The sequence below is a fragment of the Meriones unguiculatus genome, chromosome 1 (assembly GCF_030254825.1).
Source record: "Meriones unguiculatus strain TT.TT164.6M chromosome 1, Bangor_MerUng_6.1, whole genome shotgun sequence".
Classification (NCBI taxonomy): Eukaryota; Metazoa; Chordata; class Mammalia; order Rodentia; family Muridae; genus Meriones; species Meriones unguiculatus.
The window spans coordinates 159,038,063-159,059,905 of record NC_083349.1 but is presented as its reverse complement, the minus strand read 5'-3'; the positions used below and the strand labels follow the sequence as shown (position 1 = coordinate 159,059,905).

Sequence of the window (21,843 nt, the reverse complement as noted above, 5' to 3'; positions counted from 1 at the left end):
GAGAGTCAACGACATGCCTGCCAACTTTGTGCTTAGAGGAGTTAGCTACCGACAATTTGGGCCAGGTAAACCCCTTTAATTCCAGCAGTTGGGAGGCAGAGATAGGTGGATCTCTGTGAGCTCAAGGACAGCTTGGTCTACATAATGAGCTTCAGGACAGCCTGGGCTACACAGTTAGACTCTATCTCAAAAAACAAAAACAAACAAACAAAAAACAAAACAGCCCAAACAAACAAACAAAATGAACTAAAACAGTAACCACTTATTACCCAATAGCTGTTCAATGAACACTCTCCACCCAGTGTCCAGGGAATCTGTGACTCCGCTGAATCTTCTGGAGGCAAAATGTTCGCTGATCCTTTAGCTCACCACCACTAATTTAGGGTCTTTTTGTTGTGTGTGTTCATAAAGCTACGTGCACAGGCAGGCGTACGCTCGGGCGTGTGGAAGCCAGAGGTCAACATGTTTTTCTCTATTGCTCTCCACCTCGTCTCTTTTCTTTTCCTTTCAGCATGTGTGTGTGAGGTACACATTTTTTGTGCAGGGGTGTGCACTCACAGAGGCCAGAGGAGGACGAAAGGTGCTCTGCTTCATCACTCCCAGCCTCACTCCCTCTACAAAGGTTCTTTCACTGGGGCTAGGCTGGCAGCCAGCGAGCCCCAATGATCCTCCTGCCTCTGCTCCCAAAAGCACTGGGGTTACAGGCACATGTAGCCATGCCCAGCTTTTCGGATGGGTTCTGGGTTCAACCTTATGTTGAATGTTTATGCTTGCAAAGAGGGTGACCTTCCACACTGAACCATCTTCCTAAACCCCACCTCCCACCCCCAAGTCAGGGTCTGTCACAGAACACGCAGCTCATCAATAGGACTACGCTGGCTGGTCAGTGAGCTCCAAAGATCTGTCTCTGACTCCCCCAGCTTTCTTCGTGGGTGCTGGGGATCCAAACTCAGGTCCTCACGCTTGAGCGGCAAGCCCTTTACTCCCTGAAACCACCTTCCCAGGTCCACAAATGTTCACAGTCACTAAAGTACAACCAGCCACAAAAGTCATAGGAGGGACTGAGACAGGGGTGACAGGCTGGTGGCTGACTGCTGGTGACCAGGCTGATCTTGCCTGGTTGGCCAGTCCCCGAGGGTCCCAGGTTACAGTCCCTCCGGTGACTGGCTGCTGCTCTCACAGGTCTGGTACATGGATGGCTATTACAAAGGCCGCCGAGTGCTGGAGTTTCGTACTCTGGGAGACTTCATCAAAGGCCAGAACTTCATCCAGCATCTGCTGCCACAGCCGTGGGCAGGTACGGGCCATGTGGTGTACAATGGCTCTCTCTTCTACAACAAGTACCAGAGCAATGTGGTGGTCAAGTACCACTTCCGGTCGCGCTCGGTGCTGGTGCAGAGGAGCCTCCCCGGGGCTGGTTACAACAACACCTTTCCGTATTCCTGGGGGGGCTTCTCGGACATGGACTTCATGGTAGACGAGAGCGGGCTGTGGGCAGTGTACACCACCAACCAGAACGCGGGCAACATCGTGGTCAGCCGGCTGGACCCTCACAGCCTGGAGGTGGTGAGGTCCTGGGACACCGGGTACCCGAAGCGCAGCGCCGGCGAGGCCTTCATGATCTGCGGCGTCCTCTATGTAACCAACTCTCACTTGGCCGGAGCCAAGGTCTACTTTGCCTACTTCACCAACACATCCAGCTACGAGTACACGGATGTGCCCTTCCACAACCAGTACTCGCATATCTCCATGCTGGATTACAACCCCAGGGAGCGGGCCCTGTACACCTGGAACAACGGGCACCAGGTGCTCTACAACGTCACCCTCTTCCACGTCATCAGCACTGCCGGGGACCCCTAGGCGCCCTGCGAGGGCTGTGGGGAGCCTGCCCACACTGCCTGTGACCCCCTCAGCCTCCTCTCCCCACGTTCCCAGCCCAGCTTTCTGTTCTCTGTATCTCTAGCCATGCATTTTCCTCCGTTTTGTTGATCTCTGCTTTTGATACTCTACTTCTGTCTTTCTGCCTTTTTATGGATGCTTCTCTTCCTTATTGATCGCATCTCTCTCCTTTCCCTCTATCCAGTCTCCCTCCTCTTCCCTCCTCTCCCAGTTGCCCACATTCCTTATCCCTCACTCCTACCCTATCCCTGGATCTGAGTGCATGGATTTTTTTTTTTTTTAAAAGAATTTATTATTTACACATTTTCTTTCGTGTTGCCAGAATAAACGGGACCTTTAACATTTGATGTCTGGGCTGTTTTTACCCAGTGGTGGTTGGCTCCACCGAGTCCCGAGTCCCTTTGTTCCCTGCGCTTGTGCTGACCTGAGGTGGAAACCTGTAACAGCTCTTCCTGGACTTGCTAGCCCCAGGAAAAGCCCACCCAGTCCAAAGGTGTTTCAATCAAAAGCAAGTCATTTAAAAGCAATTGGATCAGAACAACAGAGAATTCTATTCTGGCGATGAAAACTGGCCTTAAGTGAACATTCCGCATTGCTGGCTCTCTCATTGATCACACTGGCTCATCACTGAGCTGTCTGGAGATCTTCTAATGGCTTTTTAACAATTTGGCTGCTTTTGAGAAAGGTTAGGGCCCCCAATTTCTTCTCTGCTTTTGTAACTGCAGAAGTCCTTTTTACACAAGCCATACTAGTGTGTAAGACTCAACTTACTTGACAGGTACACCCAGCCAGGTTTTGGGCAAATCCACTGCACTCCGTAAGAGGCTGGGACAGAAATGTGCCTGGTGTGGTGGGGAGAGGGGTCCTGGGAGGCAGCTGAACTGAAATGGAGGCATCAGGTCATTCCTCCTTAGGCAACCTGACCTGGCAGCTATTTTTCATTCTCCCATAATAGCGATCTATTCACTATGTGAAAACAAAACAAAAAACCGGGGTAGCGGGAGGGCAGCGACAGGGTTAGGCAGTTGGCAGAGAGGCCTGGTGCTCCCAAAAGATGGCAGTACAGGAACACAATAAAGGCTTAATTAGGAAATGGGCCCATGCAGTACAGACTTGCTTCTGTAGCCAACGATGACCTTGAGCTTTTGAGCCTTCTGATCTTACCTCCACTACCATGCCTGGTTTGCACTGATGCTCAGGGTGGACCCCAAAGCTTCATTCATGCTAGGCAAGTACTCTGCCAAATGAGCCACAGCATGATGAGGGATTCATGTCAGCCAGGTCTGGGGGATAAGGATACAGCAGTGGTCCTCAAACTGCGGGTCACAGCCCTTCTTGTAAATCTCTTAGCTCCAAAAATATTTACAATTCATGATAGTAACAAAATTACAGTTATGAAGTAGCAACAAAAATAATTTTATGGCTGGGGGGGGCTCACAACAAGAGAGGTCTCAGCATTAAAAAGGTTGAGAACCATGGGGCTAGAAGATGAGGCACCGGCCAAGGTGTTACAACAAAATGAGGCTCAATTCCGTAGAGCAGTGAGTGATGTGCAGGGGATTCATCTGGAATGGGGTAGTGACTGAGTGACACATGCTGCTTCCCATCCCCCACATCAGCCCACTGGATGCAGAGCAGGATCATGTGAACATCTCCACCTGCCCTCACCCCACCCTGTGAGGCCACCAGGAGGCTGCTGTCCCCATCTCTAATTAATGGCCCCTGTGATTAAATCATCTCCGGGAACTCAGGCTTGGATGCCATATTGGGAAGGAAACCCATGAATAATGAATGGTGCTGCCTAATGCACTCATTTAAAAGCAATTTCTAAAGGCATCCTCACGAAGAGCAATTAATTCCCACGTAAGTGAACAAGTGTGACACTGGGGGAAAAATAAAGTCCTGGATTAGCATGAGACAGACTTGATGCCACGGAAAACAGCAAAGGCTTGGCTTGAAGACACCCACCAGCATACCAGTTCTCAGGAGGCTGATGCCACCCAGGTTAGACCTTGTCTCAAAATCCGAAATGAGGAAAAGTCCTGCCTGTGACTTTTGTGCTCAAAGTGGTCATGGTCTCTGACACAGAGAATGAAGCTGCAACCGTAGGGCCGTGGAGTTGTAGCCTTTGTTCAGAGTACACTTGTGCCTAGAGACAGGTTTCCACAAAGACAGGCCTGATGTGAACATGTCTGTCATGTGTGGGCACTGAGTTTACTTGGGCTAGAGCATTCGGCAGCACATCTACTCTTCCACATATGAACATTCAATGTACACATGCACACACTTGAATGCACATACACTTAACATGCAAACACACACAATCAAACTACAAAGGATGAGGATGTCCTACCCTCAACCATGCATCACTGCCATATTAATTTGTGTCTCTCTTCAGTTATGTGGTGCTGAATTAACCAAGTTGCCTTAAATCATAGATGAGCATTTGGCTATAATCAGGAAGCTACCATTCCCTATTGCAGCAATAACCCAGAATCCCTTGTGTCTGGTCTAAGAAGAGCCCATTAAGAATGAGCAGTGGAGTCTACAGAAGACAAGTTTCTATCCCTTGTGTGTGTGGTGGTGGGGGTATTGTTACACTGTTGTCATCCTAAAGGCCCAGGATTTATAGCTAGTTCCCAGTAGCAGGCCTGGGTGGGAACTTGGAGTAGGTGAAGGAAACCACAGGTAGTTAATAATACATGTTGGGGATATTGAGTGGGCTCCTGGGGCTCATTTATCTAACAGCAAGGTTCAGTCTTGGGTTTTCACCAGTGTACAGACTGGAGAAGGGGTTGGCTGGAGTCCAAAAGGACAGACCAGAGGGTCGAGATCATACACAACACAAATAACACATCACATGGCCACTCACAGGATGCACAAATTGACCATGGTAACAATCTGCTTCTTACAGGCAGTGGTTCAGATGTGGCAGCAGACCTGGGGAGATCCTTCCAGAGCTCTTGGAGTTACAAACGGAATAGGGGTTCTGTCCTTCCTCCAAAAGGCTTCATCATACATAAAGGGCTGCCACTGCCTCCCAAGTCCACTCAACTGCTGCAAGACAGCAAAGCTTGCCTTAGGTTCTCACTGGCCTATTGGAAAACATTTTGCTGGAGGGATAGCCAAGTCAGCTCAGCCTGTGCCCGCCTGAGCTGGAAAGAAACTCATTAAACCTTCCTAATGACAAATGCTCCGGCAGGCAGCTGGCAAGAGCGATTGCTCTAGAAAGCAGCCAGATGGGAGCAGGCTCAGGTGACTGTTCATGAGACTCAGGCCTGTGGGGAGGGAGGGCTCCCTTGGGGTCCAGGCTTAATACTGGGCCAGTGCCCAAGCCTTGCTGGTTGCAGCTACCCCCTTAACCTAGGCTGGCCCCTTCATCTCAGGTGTATATAGAAACCCTGACTGAATTCTGAGCCCTCAGCCCACACTAGGCTCAGGGGCAGTTATAGGAGACAAGGGGGTCCTAGCCAAGATGGAAGAGTACCTTCCTCCTTCTCCCTGGCACTCAAGAGCGACATCCATTCCCCAGCCCCCTCTACCAGGATCTCAGTTCTTCTGGGAACTGATAAAGGGCCCCCTTCCTCCATTGGAGGGGGCCTGTTGCCATGGCAACAGCATCTGGAGGGTGCTAGGTCTGGTGGATGAACCCAGGAATAACCAGTCAGAAGTGGGTGGCAGATGCTGGATGTGATATGTTCTTACCAATAAGTAGTCTGTACGTGTGTGTGGGTGGGTTGGGGGGTGGAATGGAGATGTGCCAAGGCAGATGCTGAGCCAGGTTCCCTCAGGACCCATCTAGATGTAACAGCTGGAAGTGGGGGGGGGGGGGGTTGGTCTGTACATCCTTAAATAGTCCCCAGGGGTCTTCTTGGCACAAGTGGGTCTAGACTGTTTGGACTTAGAGGTACCTTGCTGTCCTGGGAATCTAGCTAGTGGGAAGAATTCCTGCCAGCATCCCCAGCCCCTGGAAAAGGGGCTTCTTAGGGCTGGGTAAGTTTGGATACCTGGGCATGGTGAGTGAAAATTCCCTCCCTGAGACAAGGGCCCCACCTCACCAGGGAGGTAATGACATACAGGACCACCAACCAGTGGTTCCAGATTTAATGGAAGGTGCATGGGGTGCTACATCGCACCCTAGGCTGAGTTGCTGCATCACCATGTGTGGAGCATCTGTTTTTTGCAACTGAACAAAGGAACAGAGCATAAAACTAACAAGAAACAAGGCCCTCCTGCCTGACTCTGGGACCTGGGGGGGTCAGGTCACCTCTGATCCCCTGAGCCTGGGGGCCTCCCCACCCCCATTGCCCTTCTGAAGTCAATTCCTCCAGAAAGAGCTTGGCTAGGACAGGCTCAACTGGGAGCAAACAGGGAGCGGGATGCTTAGAGTCCCCATCTCAGAGTCCTCCTCCCAGTCATTTTAGGAACAATAAATACTGTGTGACAGTAGCAGGAAGGGGCGTCCATGGGCTGCTTGGCAGCCCAAGCAGGCTGGCCAGGCGCCTGCCCTCATTCTGTGCGCAGGATGATATGGATGCCCGAATCCGTGAACACTGGCCCACTCATCTCCCCTGTCCGTAGAGCAAACGATGCATCCTCAAACGGTTTCTGCATCTGACCTGTGGAAAGCAGAGGCAGTGAGGTCAGGCGTGGGCTGCACAGAAGACGGCTCCCACTGCAACCAGTCTCAAGCATATTCATCACAGGGTTTATGGCCCTGTCACTGTACAGTGCTGAGCTGTGGCCCAGCAGAGGGCCACAGGCCTATTAAGGAAGCTCTGGGAAGCCCAAGGACAGCATGAAGGATGGCAGGCAGAGCTGTGTTATGCATTTAGACACACCGCATGATAAACTCTCCCAGTTCCCAGCTGAACATCATCAGTCCTGTGGGTAGCCTGGGCTGACAGCAGAGGCTTGCTAGATCCCTCACCTCACACTTACAGTCCACGCCAAGGAGATGGGAGAGGAGGGAGGGAGGTGGGAGGGATCTGATTTCCTCTGCCCTTGGCAGGCAGGTCTGAGCTCTGGGTTGCCTATCTGGACCTGACCTTGCCTCCCTTGCCCATTTTTCCCCACCTGCCAAAGGGGGGAGAGTAGGATTCTGGGGGACAGGCCCTGGAGTTCTCAGGGATCTCTTCCTACAGCTCTACCAGAAAATGTCAATGACAGAACAGAGTCACCTTGATGGGCCTGTGAGGGATAATCCTGGGAGGAAAGACACCAGGGAGAAGGTTTTACATCCCCTTCTGCAGGGGATGTAAAAAGAAAAAAACAAAACAAAACAAAAAACCCCACAACCCACAGACCAGGAAGCCTGAGGAGAGCTATGCTGCCACCTGGTGGACTAGGAAGGCCTGTGCAGAGATTAGGGCTTCCCTCCCTTTTCAGTCCTACCACCCCAACACTACAGGGAAGGGGCTGGGTGTGGGTGTCCACTCCTGCTGACCTCTGCTGAAGGCACCCAGGTCTCCCCTGGCTTTGGCAGAGCTGCAATCACTGAACTGTGAGGCCAGAGATTCAAAGTCTTCCTCTCCAGATTTAATCTTCTGGATGTAGCCTGCAGGGACACAAGGAGAGCCCCATGTTAGAGACACAGGGAACAGACAGGATGGAGGAAGAACAGGCCATTCCTAGGAGCTGGGCAAGGCCTGCCTGGCCTTCGAACCTTGTTCCCTACAAAGACATGCTCCCACCCACACACAACACCTCCCACTCATTCATGTCTGAGCAATCACACTTTATCATATGCACCCGTGAAGATAGTCCTCCCACATGCATGTCCCGGGGTGCATCCTCATGTACCTGTGGCCCTACTATGCCCTGAAGAGCCAGGCTAGTCATCCATAGATGCACAAAAAAGCAAGCACCCACACTCCCACACAGTGGCCTCTTTTCAGCCCTGGACACACAAGAAGTTGGAACCTTGTAGCAGATGACTGCCCACCCCTCCTCCTGGGGCAGTCTCAAGGCTCTGGAGACTGACAGGTGGGTAGCATACAACCAAGCTCTGTACAGGAGCTGGTGACGTCTCCAGCTGTGGGCATTGGGAATCCCCACCTGTGCAATACTGGAGGCACAGCAGAGCACTCACTAGGACATTCTGAAGAGCCCTTGAGGTCCGTGTGTGAGCGCCAGCACAGAGGTCTCACAGGCAAGTGACACAACAGGTGCCACAGTGTACTGGCAGGGCCCAGGAGACATTAAAGTACCTCCTCTGGGCTGTGACTCTCCTGCAGGGCCAGGAAGCCAGGGCTTCTGGGAAGAAGCTGAATGGTGATGGAAGCAAAGTCTCAAAATAATAACAACAACAACAACAAATCACTTGTCACAAAGTCTGACTATCTGAGTTCCATTCCTGAGACCTACAACAGTGGAAAGAGAGAACCAACCAAGTTTTCCCCTGACCTTCATACACACTTGCTAAACCACCAAATCTCCACCAAAACAAAATCAAACAAACAACAAAAATGTAAAGACCTCAGCCCAGGGGAGTGAGTGCACAGTACCATGTCTGTATAACTTATGTCTCGGGAGCACAACGCAAATGCATGTGAATGCACGTGAGACTGTTATGTACATACACAGACACGTGCTAGGTGAAGAGTTGCCAGGCATCTGAGTCTAGGCAGCACCTGAGGTGGGCAAGAAAGCCTGTGACAGACATAAGACAGCTCATCCTGTCCCAACCTGCAGCACTGCACACACAGACTTGCAGAGCAGCTATCCTGGCAGCCGCACCCAGGGGACACTGGCCTTTCTTTCTGAGACATAGCATGCTGTGAAGCCCAGGCTATCCTTGAACCCTCGTTTCCTGCCTCAGCTTCTGGAGTGTTGGTCACGGCATGCACTGCTACATTAGGCTTCAGTTTCCTCTGGCAGTGAGGGCGGCCTGACACAGTTGCTGCTGGACTTCTACCCACCTCTCCTGCCTGACCTTCGAGAGGCTTCTGAACACCTGTGAGCTACCCAGTGTGCACATCACTGAAGGTCCCAACTGGTGCCTGTGTGACAAGTGACAGTACTAACTGCTATAACCAGTGCCTTGAGGCTCTAGAACCAAGTCACTTCCTAAGGGCTCTGGCCTCAGGCTCCTGTAAGGTACCAAAGCCAGACACACAGGGCAGGCAGTATGACTGACAACCCAGGAGTCACCCCTATCACAACACATTACAAGGCAGTGACCTTGGTGTTTGGTCTATACACTGCCAGGGTATGCCTGTCTTATCAGGGGTTCCAGAGCTCCCCTCTGTTCTGCCTGTGCCTGCTGCCTTGCTCAGAACTAGCTGTTACCACAAAGCACTGCATAGAGTCTGTCAGAGGTACACAGGGCTACGTGGTGACTTCTGCCTGGAAACCACCCTGGTATTAAGAGTGCCCTTGTACAGAATAAATCACCTCAGTGATTCTGACCTAGCAAACTCCTGCTTCTCCTCTCCCTGGCATCTGGCTGCGTTCCCAGCCCTATTTTTACAAACTGGATTCCCTGTGTGCTGTACAGATCAAAGGATCTACCCAAGAATACTGTCCACCTCCAGCCCTGAGGCAGTGTCACCTAGATGTAGCCATGGCCACAGGGATCTGTAGATGAGAGAGCCATAGGCTTCTTACACAGTGTCAAGCTGTAGCTGTTTAATAATGAAAGCAGAGGGCTGGGTGGTAGATGCCTATAAACCCAGCACTCAGGACACTGAAGCAGTCTGGTCTGCAGAGATCCTATCCCAAAAAAGATCTGTAGCCAGGTGTCCTTGTTTAACAGTGTTCCCACCCCTGCCTCTAGTAGACTGTGCACAAGAGAGGAGTTCCTGGTGGTCAAGGAATTAGTAAGTAAACGAAGCAGAAACTGGCCAGGAGAGGAAGATGGGGACCCATCACGACTGTTCAAACAGAGGCACTGCCACCTCTTGCTTTTGTCACCTGGAACTCTGTACTCAAGAGCTGAGGCCAGACGTTCTAGGCCTTCTCCAGGACAAACTCCAGCTTCATCGGGAGGTGGGGAGGAAACAACTCCTCTGAGGGTGCCTGCCCAACTTAGCCAACTGCACTCCAGCTGACTCTATGGAGAAATCTGCCTCTTGGAGCTGCCTCTCCAGAGCTCCCAGGCTGGAGCAGGGCACTCTACTTGCTTTGGGGTCATGGTGATTTGAATATGAATGGCCCCATAGGCTCATATATTTGAATGCTTAGTCACCAAGGAATGGAACTGTTTGAAAAGAAGGATTAGTAAGAGTGGCCTCCTAAATCAGGATGTAAAGCTCTCAGCCGCTTCTCCAGAGTCATTTGTGCTGCCATGCTCCTGCTATGATGATGAAGGACTAACCTCTGAAATGATAATCAAGCCCTATTAAACGCTTTCTTTTCTAAGAGTTGCCTTGATCATGGTGTCTCTTCACAGCAACAGAACAGTGACTAACAAAAGGGGGTGTCCAGGAGCCTCCTAGACAGCAAGCATTAACAGGTCAATGTCCATCTCTGTAGACATGTGTGGGTTCGGCAGTCCCTGAGGTTCGGGAGAGTGGCAGGACAGGCTCTAGACTCCAGCTGCTTGGATCTGATCCTGCTCTGTGGCTTCCCAGCCTTCCTGCACCATGCCCAAGAGGTTCAAGCTCTAAACCAGGGACATCTGTGCAAACCTGCACAAGCAGCACTTAGCAGGCAGGTGGGCGGGCCAGATGTTCAAGGTCACCCTTGGCTACACAGGGAGGTTAAGGGCAGCCTGGGCTGACAAACTCTATGTTTAAAGAGAGGTGGAGAGAACAAAGATAGCCAAGGTAGCTAGTGGCACAGCATGCCTTTAAGCACTCAGAGGCTGAGGCAGCTGGATCTCTGACCAGAGGCCAGCCTGGTCTAAAGAGAGAAAAAACCCTGTCTCAAAAATACGACCCACCGACCAACAGACCAACCAACCAAACTAACTAACAAAAAGATAGCCAAGGTTAATAGAAGATACAACAGAAGCAGCTGTCTGTAAGTCCAAAAAAGCAATCTTAACAGGAACCTGATGGGGAAAGTGAGAAAAGGTACAGGTCTGGGGTGGTGGCTGGTGAGTGACTCTAGGGGAAAAGCATGAGGCATAGATTTTTTCCAGAATTATGAAAAAAGGACCTTCTGTCATCTAAGCTACCAAGCTTGTGGCATTGTGTTATGGCAGACCAAGGGTCAGAATGAACCAAAAGGGTGGTTCCTCATCCTAAAAATGCTTAGATAATGCCCCCTGCCCCCATTCTGTAGATTGTACAGAATCAAAGGTTTTCCCAGATCACAGATGGCTCACAGGGGAAGGCTCTGGCTAGGGAAAAGGTAACATAGGAGCCAGCAGGAGGGACCCAGAGACCCAAGCCATCACCACCAAGGTGTATGGGCCTCACTCAGCCAGAGATGGCTGATCCTGGAAGCCTGGAAAAGGTGGTACTGGTACTCTGGCTCTGGGCCTCCCTGGATTCTCAGGGCCTGGATGAGTAGAGACAGAGCATCATGGAACAGGGAGCTAGGGCCTGTCCACAGCTCTGCTGCCTCAGACAAGGACATGGCAATGATACTAGCTGGGCCTCAGGTTTCTTCTGGCTGCTGCCCAGCAGCTGTAAAAGAGCCAGTGCTGGAAAAGATGCTGCAGCAGGGACGCAGAGGTGCTGCTTCCAAAGCAGGCAGTTTGTTTTCTCAGGGCAGAAGGGGAACTGATGGAACCCTCAGGCTAAGGTTAGCAGCTGGGGCAGATACTGACCCAATCAATGTTACCTGATATCCCTGCAACAAGCTCTGGGTTTAAGGTGAGCCAGTGTCTCTCTAAAACCAAACAAAAAGAGAACTGGAGAGATGGGTCAGTGCTTAAGAGAACTGGTTGGCTATTCCTGAGGACCTGGTTTTTGGTTTGCAGGTATAGCACCTCAGCTGCCTGTAAGTCAAATTCTAGGGGATTTGATGCCCTCTTCTGGCCTCCATGGGAGCAGGCATGCATGTGGTATACATACACACATGCAAGCACTCACACATACACATAAAATAATCTTAACAAACAAATGACACAAAAGGTCAACAAGATGGCTTAGCAGGTGACTGCACTTGCTGCCAAGCCTGATGATCGGAGTCCACTCCCTAGGACTCATACAGTAGATGAGCATCCAAGCACTCATGACTGAAAAGAGGTGTTAAGAGGTTAGGAGCACTGGCTGCTCTTACAAAAGACCTGGGTTTAGTTCCCAGTACCAACATGGTAGCTCAAAAACCTAACAATTTTAGGGAATTCAAAACCTTCTTCTAGCTTCCTCTGGGATGTGACCAGAGACACACATACATACATGCAGGCAAAACACCAATACACATATTTATCAAAAATACATAGTTAAAAACTGAATCATCAGATGGGCATGGTGGTACATGCCTGTAATCCTAGCACTTAGGGAGGAAGAGGCAGGCAGATCTCTGAGTTCTAGGACAGCCTGGTCTACAAAGAGAGTCCAGGACAGCCAAGGCTACACAGAGAAACCCTGTCTTAAAAAACCAAAAACCAACCAACCAAATGAACCTGACTCATCAGCCAGACCGTGGTGACGCACACCTTTGATCCCAGCGCTCAGGAAAGCAGAGGTGGGCAAATTGAGTTTGAGACTAGCCTGGTCTACAAATGGTAGCCAGGACAGCCAGGGCTACAGAGAAAAACCCTGTCTCAAAAAAAAAAAAAAAAAATTCAAGCAACCAAACAACCAAAAAAACAAAAACTGACTTATTAGGTGGTTGGTAGTGGCGCATGATGTCCTTAATCCCAACACTTGAGGAGGCAGAGACAGGCGGGTCTCTGTGAGTTTGAGGCCATCCTGGTCTACAAAGTGAGTTCCAAGATGGCCATGGCCACACAAAGAAACCTATATGGAAATGAAAACAACAACAAAAGACTCATCACTCTATAGAGCCAGCTCTGTGCTTGCCGGTCCCTGGTCCATCTCCAGACTCACCCACAGATGGCTCCTCCCTGATGACCTCATCATTCAGGATGGCTCCCACTGACAAAGGCTGCCTCCCAACACTGCATTGCTACAATAGCCCTTAGGGCTAGGTATATATTAATGCTCATTTTAAAGAGAAGTCCAAGTCTTGAGTGAGGCCCTGAGTCTCCCAGGTCACAGAGCTCACTAGAAGTTGCTACTATCTAACCAAGGTGTGCTGGTTTTCTAGACCTGGCCACTCCAAACGGCAAGCAGAAAGGAAAGAGCGAGGGGCCTGCATGGGCTGAGCTCACCCCAATATAGGCATTTCTTTTTCCTTTAAGATAAGGACTTCAAGTGCCCTGGAAATCAATGTATAAGCCGGGACTTAAATATATATATATTTATATATAACTTTTTATATTTATATATAACTTAAATATATATATATAACTTTTTTGTGCACATGTGCATAGCTTGAGGGAGTTGGTTCTCTCTTTCCACTGTGTGGGTATCAGGAACTGAATTCAGGCCCTCAGGTTCAGGGGCCAAGTGTCTCTGCCCACTGAGCCATCTCCCCAGCCCCAGCTTGAATTTCTGATCCTCCTCCTGCCTCACCATTGTGACTGCAGAGTTGCATGACCATGCTGGGTTCACAGGGTACTGGAGACTGAAGCCAGGACTCGCTGTAAGTAGGGTGAGCAACATCCCAGAACAGCACAGCACCTCAGGAAGTGACTGCTGAGCAAGCTGGCTGGAGGGTCTGGTGGGACTTCAACAAGGCCCCTGTGGTGGGCTGTACTTATCGACAACTTAAGAGAACTTAGAATAACCTGGAAGATGGGCTGCTGGGATCCTGGGTGGATTATCCTGACTACGTTAACTGATATGGGATGACCCATTTTACTTGTTTCCAGGACCATCCCTGGGTAGGGGATCGCAGAACAACAACTAAAGAAGACAAACTGAGTACTAGCACAGGAACACTGCTTTCCTGCTCCTGACAATGTTGTGGTATGACCCACTCCTGCCACTATGACCTGGACCTGTGATGTGAGCCCAAACAAACCTTTCTCCCTTAAGCTGCTTCTCATTAAAAAAAAAAATTTCATTAAAAAGTTTACTTATTTACTGGGGCAGGGAAGTACATGTGCCACGGTGGGCTGTGGAGGTGACAGAGCAACTCCCAGGAGCAGGTTCTCTCCTTCCTCATGTCCCCCTGGAATGCAGTTTGGGTCCTCAGGTTTAACAGTATGTGCTGCTGCCTGATGAACACTCTTGCTAGCCCTTGCCAGGGAATTTTGTCAAAGGAACTGGAAAAGAAACTGAGATAAGCTGGTTGAGGTAGCATATGCACACCTGCAATCCCAGCGCTTGGCGAGGCAGAGGCAGGCAGATCTCTGCAATTTCAAGGCTAGCCTGTTCTACAAAGTGAGTCCAGGACAGTCAAGGGTACACAGAGAAACCCTGTCTCAAAAAAACCAAAAACCAAACCAAAACAAAAAGGAACTGAGACAGCTTTTCTGGACCACTTGGGAGAGGACCCCCAACAAGCCCCTGCTCCCCCAACTCACCATTGATCAGCTCCAGGGCCTCTTCCTTGCTCCTGGTAATCTTTTCCTGCCGCCAGGATGAGGGCCTCCGAGACTGGCTGTGCTTCACTAACAGATGTGAACAGCGCACCCTGGCCGGCTCACCCTGGCCATTCTTGGAACCGCCTCCAACACTGCTGCTGCCGCTGGGCCGCTCCCACTGGCTGGCATTGGTGATGTGATTGAAGTAGTACACCCGGCCTGCGGGAGAACAGCACCTAGTTCAGCCAGGGCTGGGCTGAGGAGGCCTCCATCCCAAAAGCCAGGATGAGGACTGGCTTGGGAGGTGCCTTCTTCAGCAAATCCATTTCCCATTCCACCCCATGCTACAGGTTTAGGAGGATGCTTTCCCGTAATGGCCTTCATAGACAGGACTGTACTAAGGCTCTAGGTGGAGCCAGACAGACTCTAAACTAGTAAATCAGATAAAACAGCTTCTAGGCCTTCTAGATGCAGGTAAAGGAACTTGCAGAGTCTGGAGCCCCAAGTTTGATCTCCAGGAACTTGCCTAGCGAAGGACAGAAACCACCCACCACAAGATGTCCTCTGGCCTCCAGATGTATACCCTGGCATATGCCATCCTATTAAATAAGTAGATCAGGTATTCAAGAGCATCCTCAGCTATAGTTTGAGAGAAGCCTTGGCTCTAGGGAACCCAATTTCAAAAATATATAAACAGCAAATAAATAGCATAGAGCTGAGACTCTAGCTCACTGGTACTCTGCTTGCCTGGCATTTGTGAGGTCCTAGTTTCAAGTGCCAAGACCACACATTAACAAAAAGTTCAGAGTATGACTATTGGGCTGGTGAGATGGCTCAGCAGTTAAAAGCACTGACTGCCCTTCCAGAGGTCCTGAGTTCAACTCCCAGCAACCACATGGTGGCTCACAACCATCTATAATGAGATCTGGTGACCTCTTCTGGTGTGTGTGTGTATAGACAGAGCACTCATTTTTATTGAAAAAAAAAAAAAAAGGGGGTATGACTGTTTTTACCCATAGCTCCACTGTAAACAAAACTGAGGCATCCCCTCTTCCATCTTCAATTATGTGCAAAAACAGAGATTAAACACCCCAAAGACTATGCATGGTCTCTCACGCTCTCTTTGGTTTTTCCAGATAGTATTTCTCTACCTAACAGGGCCCTGCTAGCTTTGTAGACCAGGCTGGCCTTGAACCCATAGAGATCTGCCTGGCTCTGCCTCCCAAGTGCTAGGATTACAGGCATGTACCACCACACCCTGCTTCCAAAGCACTATTCTTAACCCTTTCCCTGGTGACCTAAGTCAGAGAGCAAGGAAGCAGCATTACTGGGGGCCTGATGCCATCTAAGTGACAGTGAGAAGCATAAAGGAGATGGCAGATCAAAAACTCCAGGGGAAAAAATTGTAAAAAGGCCAGGCGTGGTGGTACACACCTTTAATCCTAACACTCAGTTGCAGAGGCAGGTAGATCTCTTGAGAGTTTGAGGCCAGCCTGGTCTACAAATCTGAGTCTAGGACAGCAAGGGCTTTGTTATGCAGAAAAACCTGTCTCAAAAAACAAAAACAAAGAAATAAATTCGAGGGAAAAAGCCTGGCTTGGTGGGGCATACCTATGAACCTAGCACTAGAGAAGCTGAGGACAGGTGTCTGCAGATTGAAGCCAGTAAAGTTAAGTTTGCAAGACTGTCTCAAAAAAGCAAAGGAGAAAAGAGGAAGAGGAAGGGGTATGGCAGGAGCTTTAAGGAAGAACCCAGTAGATTCGGTTTTCTCCAAAGGCTGGGTTAAAGAGTCAACATAGCACCAAGAAGGGTGTAGGTCATCCGTGAAAGGTTATCATAGTCCTACTGAGAATAAATGGCAAGAATTGGTCCACTGCTAGGCAAAGGGGGCAGGTATGTGCATTTAAGAGTCTCACTATGGGGGTTGGAGAAATGGCTCAGAGATTAACACCACCAGCTGTTCTTCTAGGGGACTAGGGTTCAGTTTCCAGCATCCACAGAGAGGCTCTAAGCTGTCTTTAAGTCTAGTCTAAGGGCACCTAGCACCCTCTTCAAGCTTCTTGGGCACCACATACACATGGTGATGCACATGCCAATAAATAGAGAAAAAGTCTCTGTAACTCAGGATAACCATGCTAGATCCTCCTGCTTCTGCCTAAGTGCTGGAACTACAGCTATGTGGCACCACACCCAGCTAGAAGCATGCTTTCGCTAGAGGTCACAACCCCAGGCCAGGAATGGAGCAGCCCAGAATGGAGCAAGGACTCTAGAGATAAATCCAACTAAAATCTTCCTAACAGGCCATTTCCACGACCTTAGCTATTTCATCTGCAAAACTGGGACAAGAGAATAAGGACGTCAGGGCGAGGCATGGTGGCACATGGCTGCAGTCCCAGTGCTTGAGAGGCTGAAGCAGAAGGATCATGAGTTAGGGAGGCCAGCTGGGCTACACAGCAACACTTTATCTCAGTGTGTGAAGGTAATCCCAGCACTCAAGAGGTGAGGGAGGAGAACCAGAGGTTCAAGGTCATCCTAGGATAAGTAGCAAGTTCAAGACTAATCTGAGTGGTGAACAGAGTCAAATCATAAAAAGAAAATGGCCTAGTGGGTAAAAGTGCTTGCAACCAAACCTGAAGATATGAGTTCACTCCGCCCATGTTTGAAGAAGACAACACCTGTAAGCTGCTATCTAACCTCCACATGCATATATACTAAATATACTACTACTAATATTATTAATAAATAGACTGTCTTAATAAACAAATTGGGCAAAGTGGTGCATGGCTGTAATCCCTGCACTTGGGGGGCTGAGGCAGGAGGATCAAGAATTCAGGAGCAACCGGTCTGTATGCGGTTCTGTCTAACATCTTTCCACCTCCAACCTCGCTAAAAAAAAGGGGGGGAGGGGGAGTGGATAAGGACATTAAACCTAGCCGGGTTAATTCAGAGAGGTAACACATGCAGAGTCCAGCCCCCTGCTGCTCACTAACGAAGAATTATGAGTGAATTCTGGAGGCTGCAGCAACCCTGGCTCTATCTGAGAAGCCCGAATGGTAATCTGGGCGTTGCCACTAACACTGGGATGGAGACTCTTGGGACAGGAACTCTCCCAGGGTATTCCCAAGTCCCTGAACTGCATCACCAGATGAGTTCTTTCTGTGTCCTGGCCTCAGTTTCCCCCACTTGAAAAATGAGAGCAATTCTTCCCTTGAAAGAGGTTAACAGCAGAGAAAGAGGAGCAAGACGGGGAGAGAATGAGCCAAAGGAAAAAAAAAAAAAAAAAAGGAGGGGGGAAGGGGGGAGAGAGAGAGAGAGCGAGCGAGAGAGAACAGGGACATACAGACAAGTGAAGGAACTTGAACTCTTTCAAAGCGCTTGGCACCATGCTTGACCCAGAGATGAACTGGCCTGGTTATGAGCCATCACTGTCGCGGGATTCCGCGATGGGGGATAACCGGGCACATGTCGTGGATGCTGCCCGAAAGCCTAAGCCCACGCCCTCTGCACTCACTGAGTTGGGATCCTCTCTCTCACGCAAGGGAGCCCAGGGGTGCAGCCTCGTCACCTCGGGGAGCCCAGGCCCACAGGTGAGGAGAGCCCAGGCACGCCCGCGCCTGCCCCACCTCCTACCTCAGTTTCTGGCTCTCCGGCCCGTTACGTCGCGGAGGAGCCCAGAACTCTACGCTGGAGGAAGGCGGCGATGCGGCCTGCTTGTCCCGGAGAGCTCGAGCCCAACTCCCGCAAGCTCGCGAGGCCCCGCCCCGCCCCGGCCCCTGGCTGACCCCTCAGAGGTACCTGAGCTGCGACTCATACGCTTCTCCCAGCCAGGCGGCAGCTTCTCCTCGTCCGCCATCTTCCCTCCTGCCGCAGCGCCCGCTCCGCCCCCGCGGCTCTGACCCCGCGCCACTGTTGATTGGCTCGCCCAGCAGAGACGCCCATTGGGCGACCGCACGGCGCCCTCTAGCACGCTGGATTTTCATTGGGCTCACCGCGGCTTCCGGGACCGCCCTCGCACTCCCCAACAACCTTCCCACCGCCACGGCTGATTGGGTTGTCTGAAAGCGACATCCACTGGACGCTCCAACCGGGGTTGCGGCTCCCTTGAAGCGTCGAAAGGTCTAACCTTGGTGCGCTTAGCCCACAGAATAGAGCTTATGTGATTGGCTCCCGCGCCAGCCACTCCTGCCTTTTCGGGCCTGCCTTCGGATGTCTGCCAGCCTGCACACGGAAGCGGCTAGCTGGGACTAAGGTACTTGGTACTTTTGCTGTACTTTGCCGTTGCCATAGCAATGCAGTTGCCTTGGTGACAGGAGGCTAAAAGCCCAGAGCCTAAATTTGGCTTTTGATTTCTCCCTCTTCCCACCTGTTTCTTCCAGATGTCCAAAGGGAAACCAGTTTTTTCCCCCAAGGCTAACCATTTCACTGGACTATTCACCCACTCTTCATGTCTTTTTTAGCACCTATTTCAATTTATTCCTTCTCCATCTGGCTCCTTCCTGGGTTCTGGGTTGATGACTGATTGTGATAGCATTGTCACGTGGATGAGGAAAGAGAACAGGATAGGGTAGGTGGCTCCGATGATCGGTTTAAGTCTAAGCAGGAAAGGAATGCTATGGTGCATACCTTTAATCCCAGCACTCAGGAGGCAGAGCAGGCAGATCTCAGAGTTCAAGACCAGCCTGGTCTACAAAGTGAGTTCCAGGACAGCCAGGGTACATAGAGAAACCCTGTCTCAAAAACCTAAAAGGAAAAAAAATTTAAAAGTCTGTGGAGGGCTAGAGAGATGGCTCAGTGGTTAGGAGCACTAGCTGCTCTTCCAGAGGACCTTCCCCATCCACCAGGCCAAACGTGGTACACATATACATACATGCAGGCACAACATTCATATACATAAAAATTTCAAATGTTATTTCATGGCTGGTCTTCAGAGCAAGTTCCAGGCCAGCCAGGGCTACACAGAGAACCTTGCCTCAAAAACCAAAAAATTACTTAAAAAAAAATTACAACATTTATAAGGGAAACTTCCATAACTGTAGTTGGAGAACAATTTGTGGCAATCTGTTCTCTCCTTCTACCATGGGCTTCTGGAGGTCAAACTAATGTTGTTGGGCTTGTTGGCAAGTGCCTTTACCCATCTTGCTGGCCCTGGATAATTAATGATTTTTCAGACATTAATTACAGTTTACCAATAGTCTAGACTCTTGTGTGACTTCAAAAGGATAGCACTTAGTGACATGTACTCATGAAAGGGGATTAACTTAATTTTTTTTTTCAAAGACAGGGTTTCGCTGTGTAGCCTGACTGTCCTGGAACTCACTCTGTAGACCAGGCTAGCCTTGAACTCAGAGATCACCTTGGCTCTGCCTCCCAAGTGCTGGGATTAAAAGCCTGGACCACCCCACCACCACCACCGTGAGTTTTATGAAAGGGGATTAGAAGCAAGCTGTGAATTGGGTTTAAAGCCAGGCTCTACCATTTCCTGTGAACTGCTTAACCTCAATGATTCAGCCTTAAAGTTAGGAAAGCATGGGTCAAGGAGAGGGCTCAGTGGGTAAAAGCATTTGCTATGAAACTTGATGACTTTACACATAAGGATCTCTGTGAGTTTGAGGCTAGTTTGATCTACACAGTGAGTTTCAGGATAGCCAGGGCTATACAGAGAGACCTAGTCTCAAAAAACAACAAAACAAAACAAAACAAAACAAAAAAGTTGGGGAGAATAGCCCAGACTCGGAGTTCAAACTGTATTAATGAAAAAAATTACACGACAGATTTAATAAGGCTTTCTTATTTAAAACCAGTGCAGAATAAATAGGCTAGATAAAAAGCCTCACTGCACTCTTCCTAGCCAGAAATAATGCATATAAAGTTCCATTAAAAATGTTTATTTTTCTGGGCGTGGTGGAAAATGTTTTTAAAGCTCAGCACTGGGGAGGCAGAGGCAGGTGGATCTCTGAGTTGGAGGCCAGCCTAGTCTACAAAAGGAGTTCCAGGGCAATTAGGGCTGTTACACTGAGAAATACTGTCTCAAAAACAAATGAACAAAAGTTGTTCATTTTTATTTTTATTCAGGGTGTGGTGCTCATGCCTTTCATCTCAGAACTGAGGAGGCAGAGGCAGGTGGCTATCTGGGTTCAGTGCCAGCCAGAATTACACACAAGCCCAGATTGGCCATGGCTACATACAGAGAACCTATCTCATGCACAACAACCAAACTCACCTCAAAACAAAATGTTTATTACTGACCTGAGTGTATGGCCTGGTGCATGTGTGGAGGCCAGAGGACAGCTCTGTTACCGGTAAAGATCCCAGAGACCACTCAGCATAACCAAAGTTTGAATTGAGAATCTGTATTAACCTGGCTGGTGACTGCTTGGATGCCTGGAGAGAAAACACTTCTCACAGAGCAGCCCCAAATGCATGTTACAAGTTTCTGTTGTTTTGACAAAGAACACAGAAAAACTACATTCTGGTTGTCAGTTGCAGGGGTAAACAAGCAAGCAAGCAGTTTAACAAGAGCCAAGAACATGCAGTTAGCTGGGGCATTCTGACACTGAGTTTCTAGTACAGGGTTGGGTTCTTTCCCATGGGACTTTCCAAAAATAGAAAGATGGCTTCCACTGAGACAAGATGGAGAAATGTTTACCCTGTTAAAAGTTCTGTGTAGTTGGTTCCTTCCTTCCACTTTTCCATGGGATCCAAAGCTGGAGGTCATAAGGCTCCATAGAAGCCCATTTACCTACTGTCTTTTTTCTTAAAACAAAACAAAAAACAAAGACTATGCATGTTAGAGATATGGCTCAGTGGGTAAAGTACTTGACACACAATTGTGAAGTCCTGAGCCTAAATCTGAAGAACCCACATAAAGCTGGAGTTTTTACACCCAGGAGATGGTGACAGATGTCCACAAAGCTCCTGTGATGGCTTATTTTGGTTGTCAACTTGACCACATCTGGAATTAACTAACAAGACCGCAGCAGAACACACCTATGAGGGATTTTTTTTGGTTGGAAACCCACTCTTAATCTGGGCCACACCTTCTGGTGGCAGCCCACATTACAAGGGCATGGAAGAAGGAAGCTGTTTTTTGGTTGCTTGCCCTTACAAGTTCATCTATTCTGTTCCTGATGCAATCCTTTTTTGTTGGTGTTAGCACCTCATTCAGGATGCCAACGTATACAAAGAAACTGGCAGCTCTCTAGAACTTCCCAGGGCCTCCAGTATTAGATCGGGCCTGCTGAGACACCCAATGACCCACCAGATTCGTGACTTTTCCCTCCAGATAGCCGTTTTTGGACTACTCAAACCAAAGCCTGTAAGCCACTTGAATAAATCTCACATAATAGATTCATTCTATTAGTTCTCTTCCTTTGGAGAACTTTGATTAATATGGCTCCCAAATGAGGTATCCTCAAGTACAAGCAATGAACAACAGAGACACCACGTCTCAAACA

At 49.5% G+C, this 21,843-nt stretch overlaps 2 protein-coding genes across 4 annotated transcripts in view; one reads left to right on the top strand and one right to left on the bottom strand.

The window, feature by feature from the left end:
• Olfm2 (olfactomedin 2) overlaps positions 1-2,246 on the top strand; it is a 75,262-nt gene extending 73,016 nt beyond the window's left edge. For all 3 annotated transcript variants that reach the window (XM_021652490.2, XM_060370016.1, XM_021652489.2), the window contains one exon: positions 1,183-2,246. In XM_021652490.2, the coding sequence (XP_021508165.1) occupies positions 1,183-1,860 (678 nt within the window). In that variant the 3' untranslated portion in view covers positions 1,861-2,246. The remainder of the gene's footprint in view (positions 1-1,182) is intronic.
• A 3,743-nt stretch (positions 2,247-5,989) lies between these two features.
• Pin1 (peptidylprolyl cis/trans isomerase, NIMA-interacting 1) lies at positions 5,990-18,327 on the bottom strand. Its single transcript, XM_021652488.2, has 4 exons — positions 18,185-18,327; positions 14,390-14,608; positions 7,346-7,456; positions 5,990-6,518 (listed from the first exon to the last, which is right to left on the bottom strand). Exons 1-4 carry the CDS (start codon positions 18,240-18,242, stop codon positions 6,409-6,411), a joined length of 498 nt encoding a protein of 165 aa, XP_021508163.1. The 5' UTR covers positions 18,243-18,327; the 3' UTR covers positions 5,990-6,408.
• Positions 18,328-21,843: the final 3,516 nt, after the last annotated feature.

Excerpts from the sequence above, each read along its gene's own strand:
- Pin1 (XM_021652488.2), bottom strand. The coding sequence starts at position 18,242 with ATGGCGGACGAGGAGAAGCTGCCGCCTGGCTGGGAGAAGCGTATGAGT. Across the intron at positions 7,457-14,389 it reads GGCCCTGGAGCTGATCAATG|GCTACATCCAGAAGATTAAA; the intron begins GTGAGTTGGGGG and ends GTGTCCCTGCAG. Across the intron at positions 6,519-7,345 it reads CCTGGGTGCCTTCAGCAGAG|GTCAGATGCAGAAACCGTTT; the intron begins GTCAGCAGGAGT and ends TGCTTTCCACAG.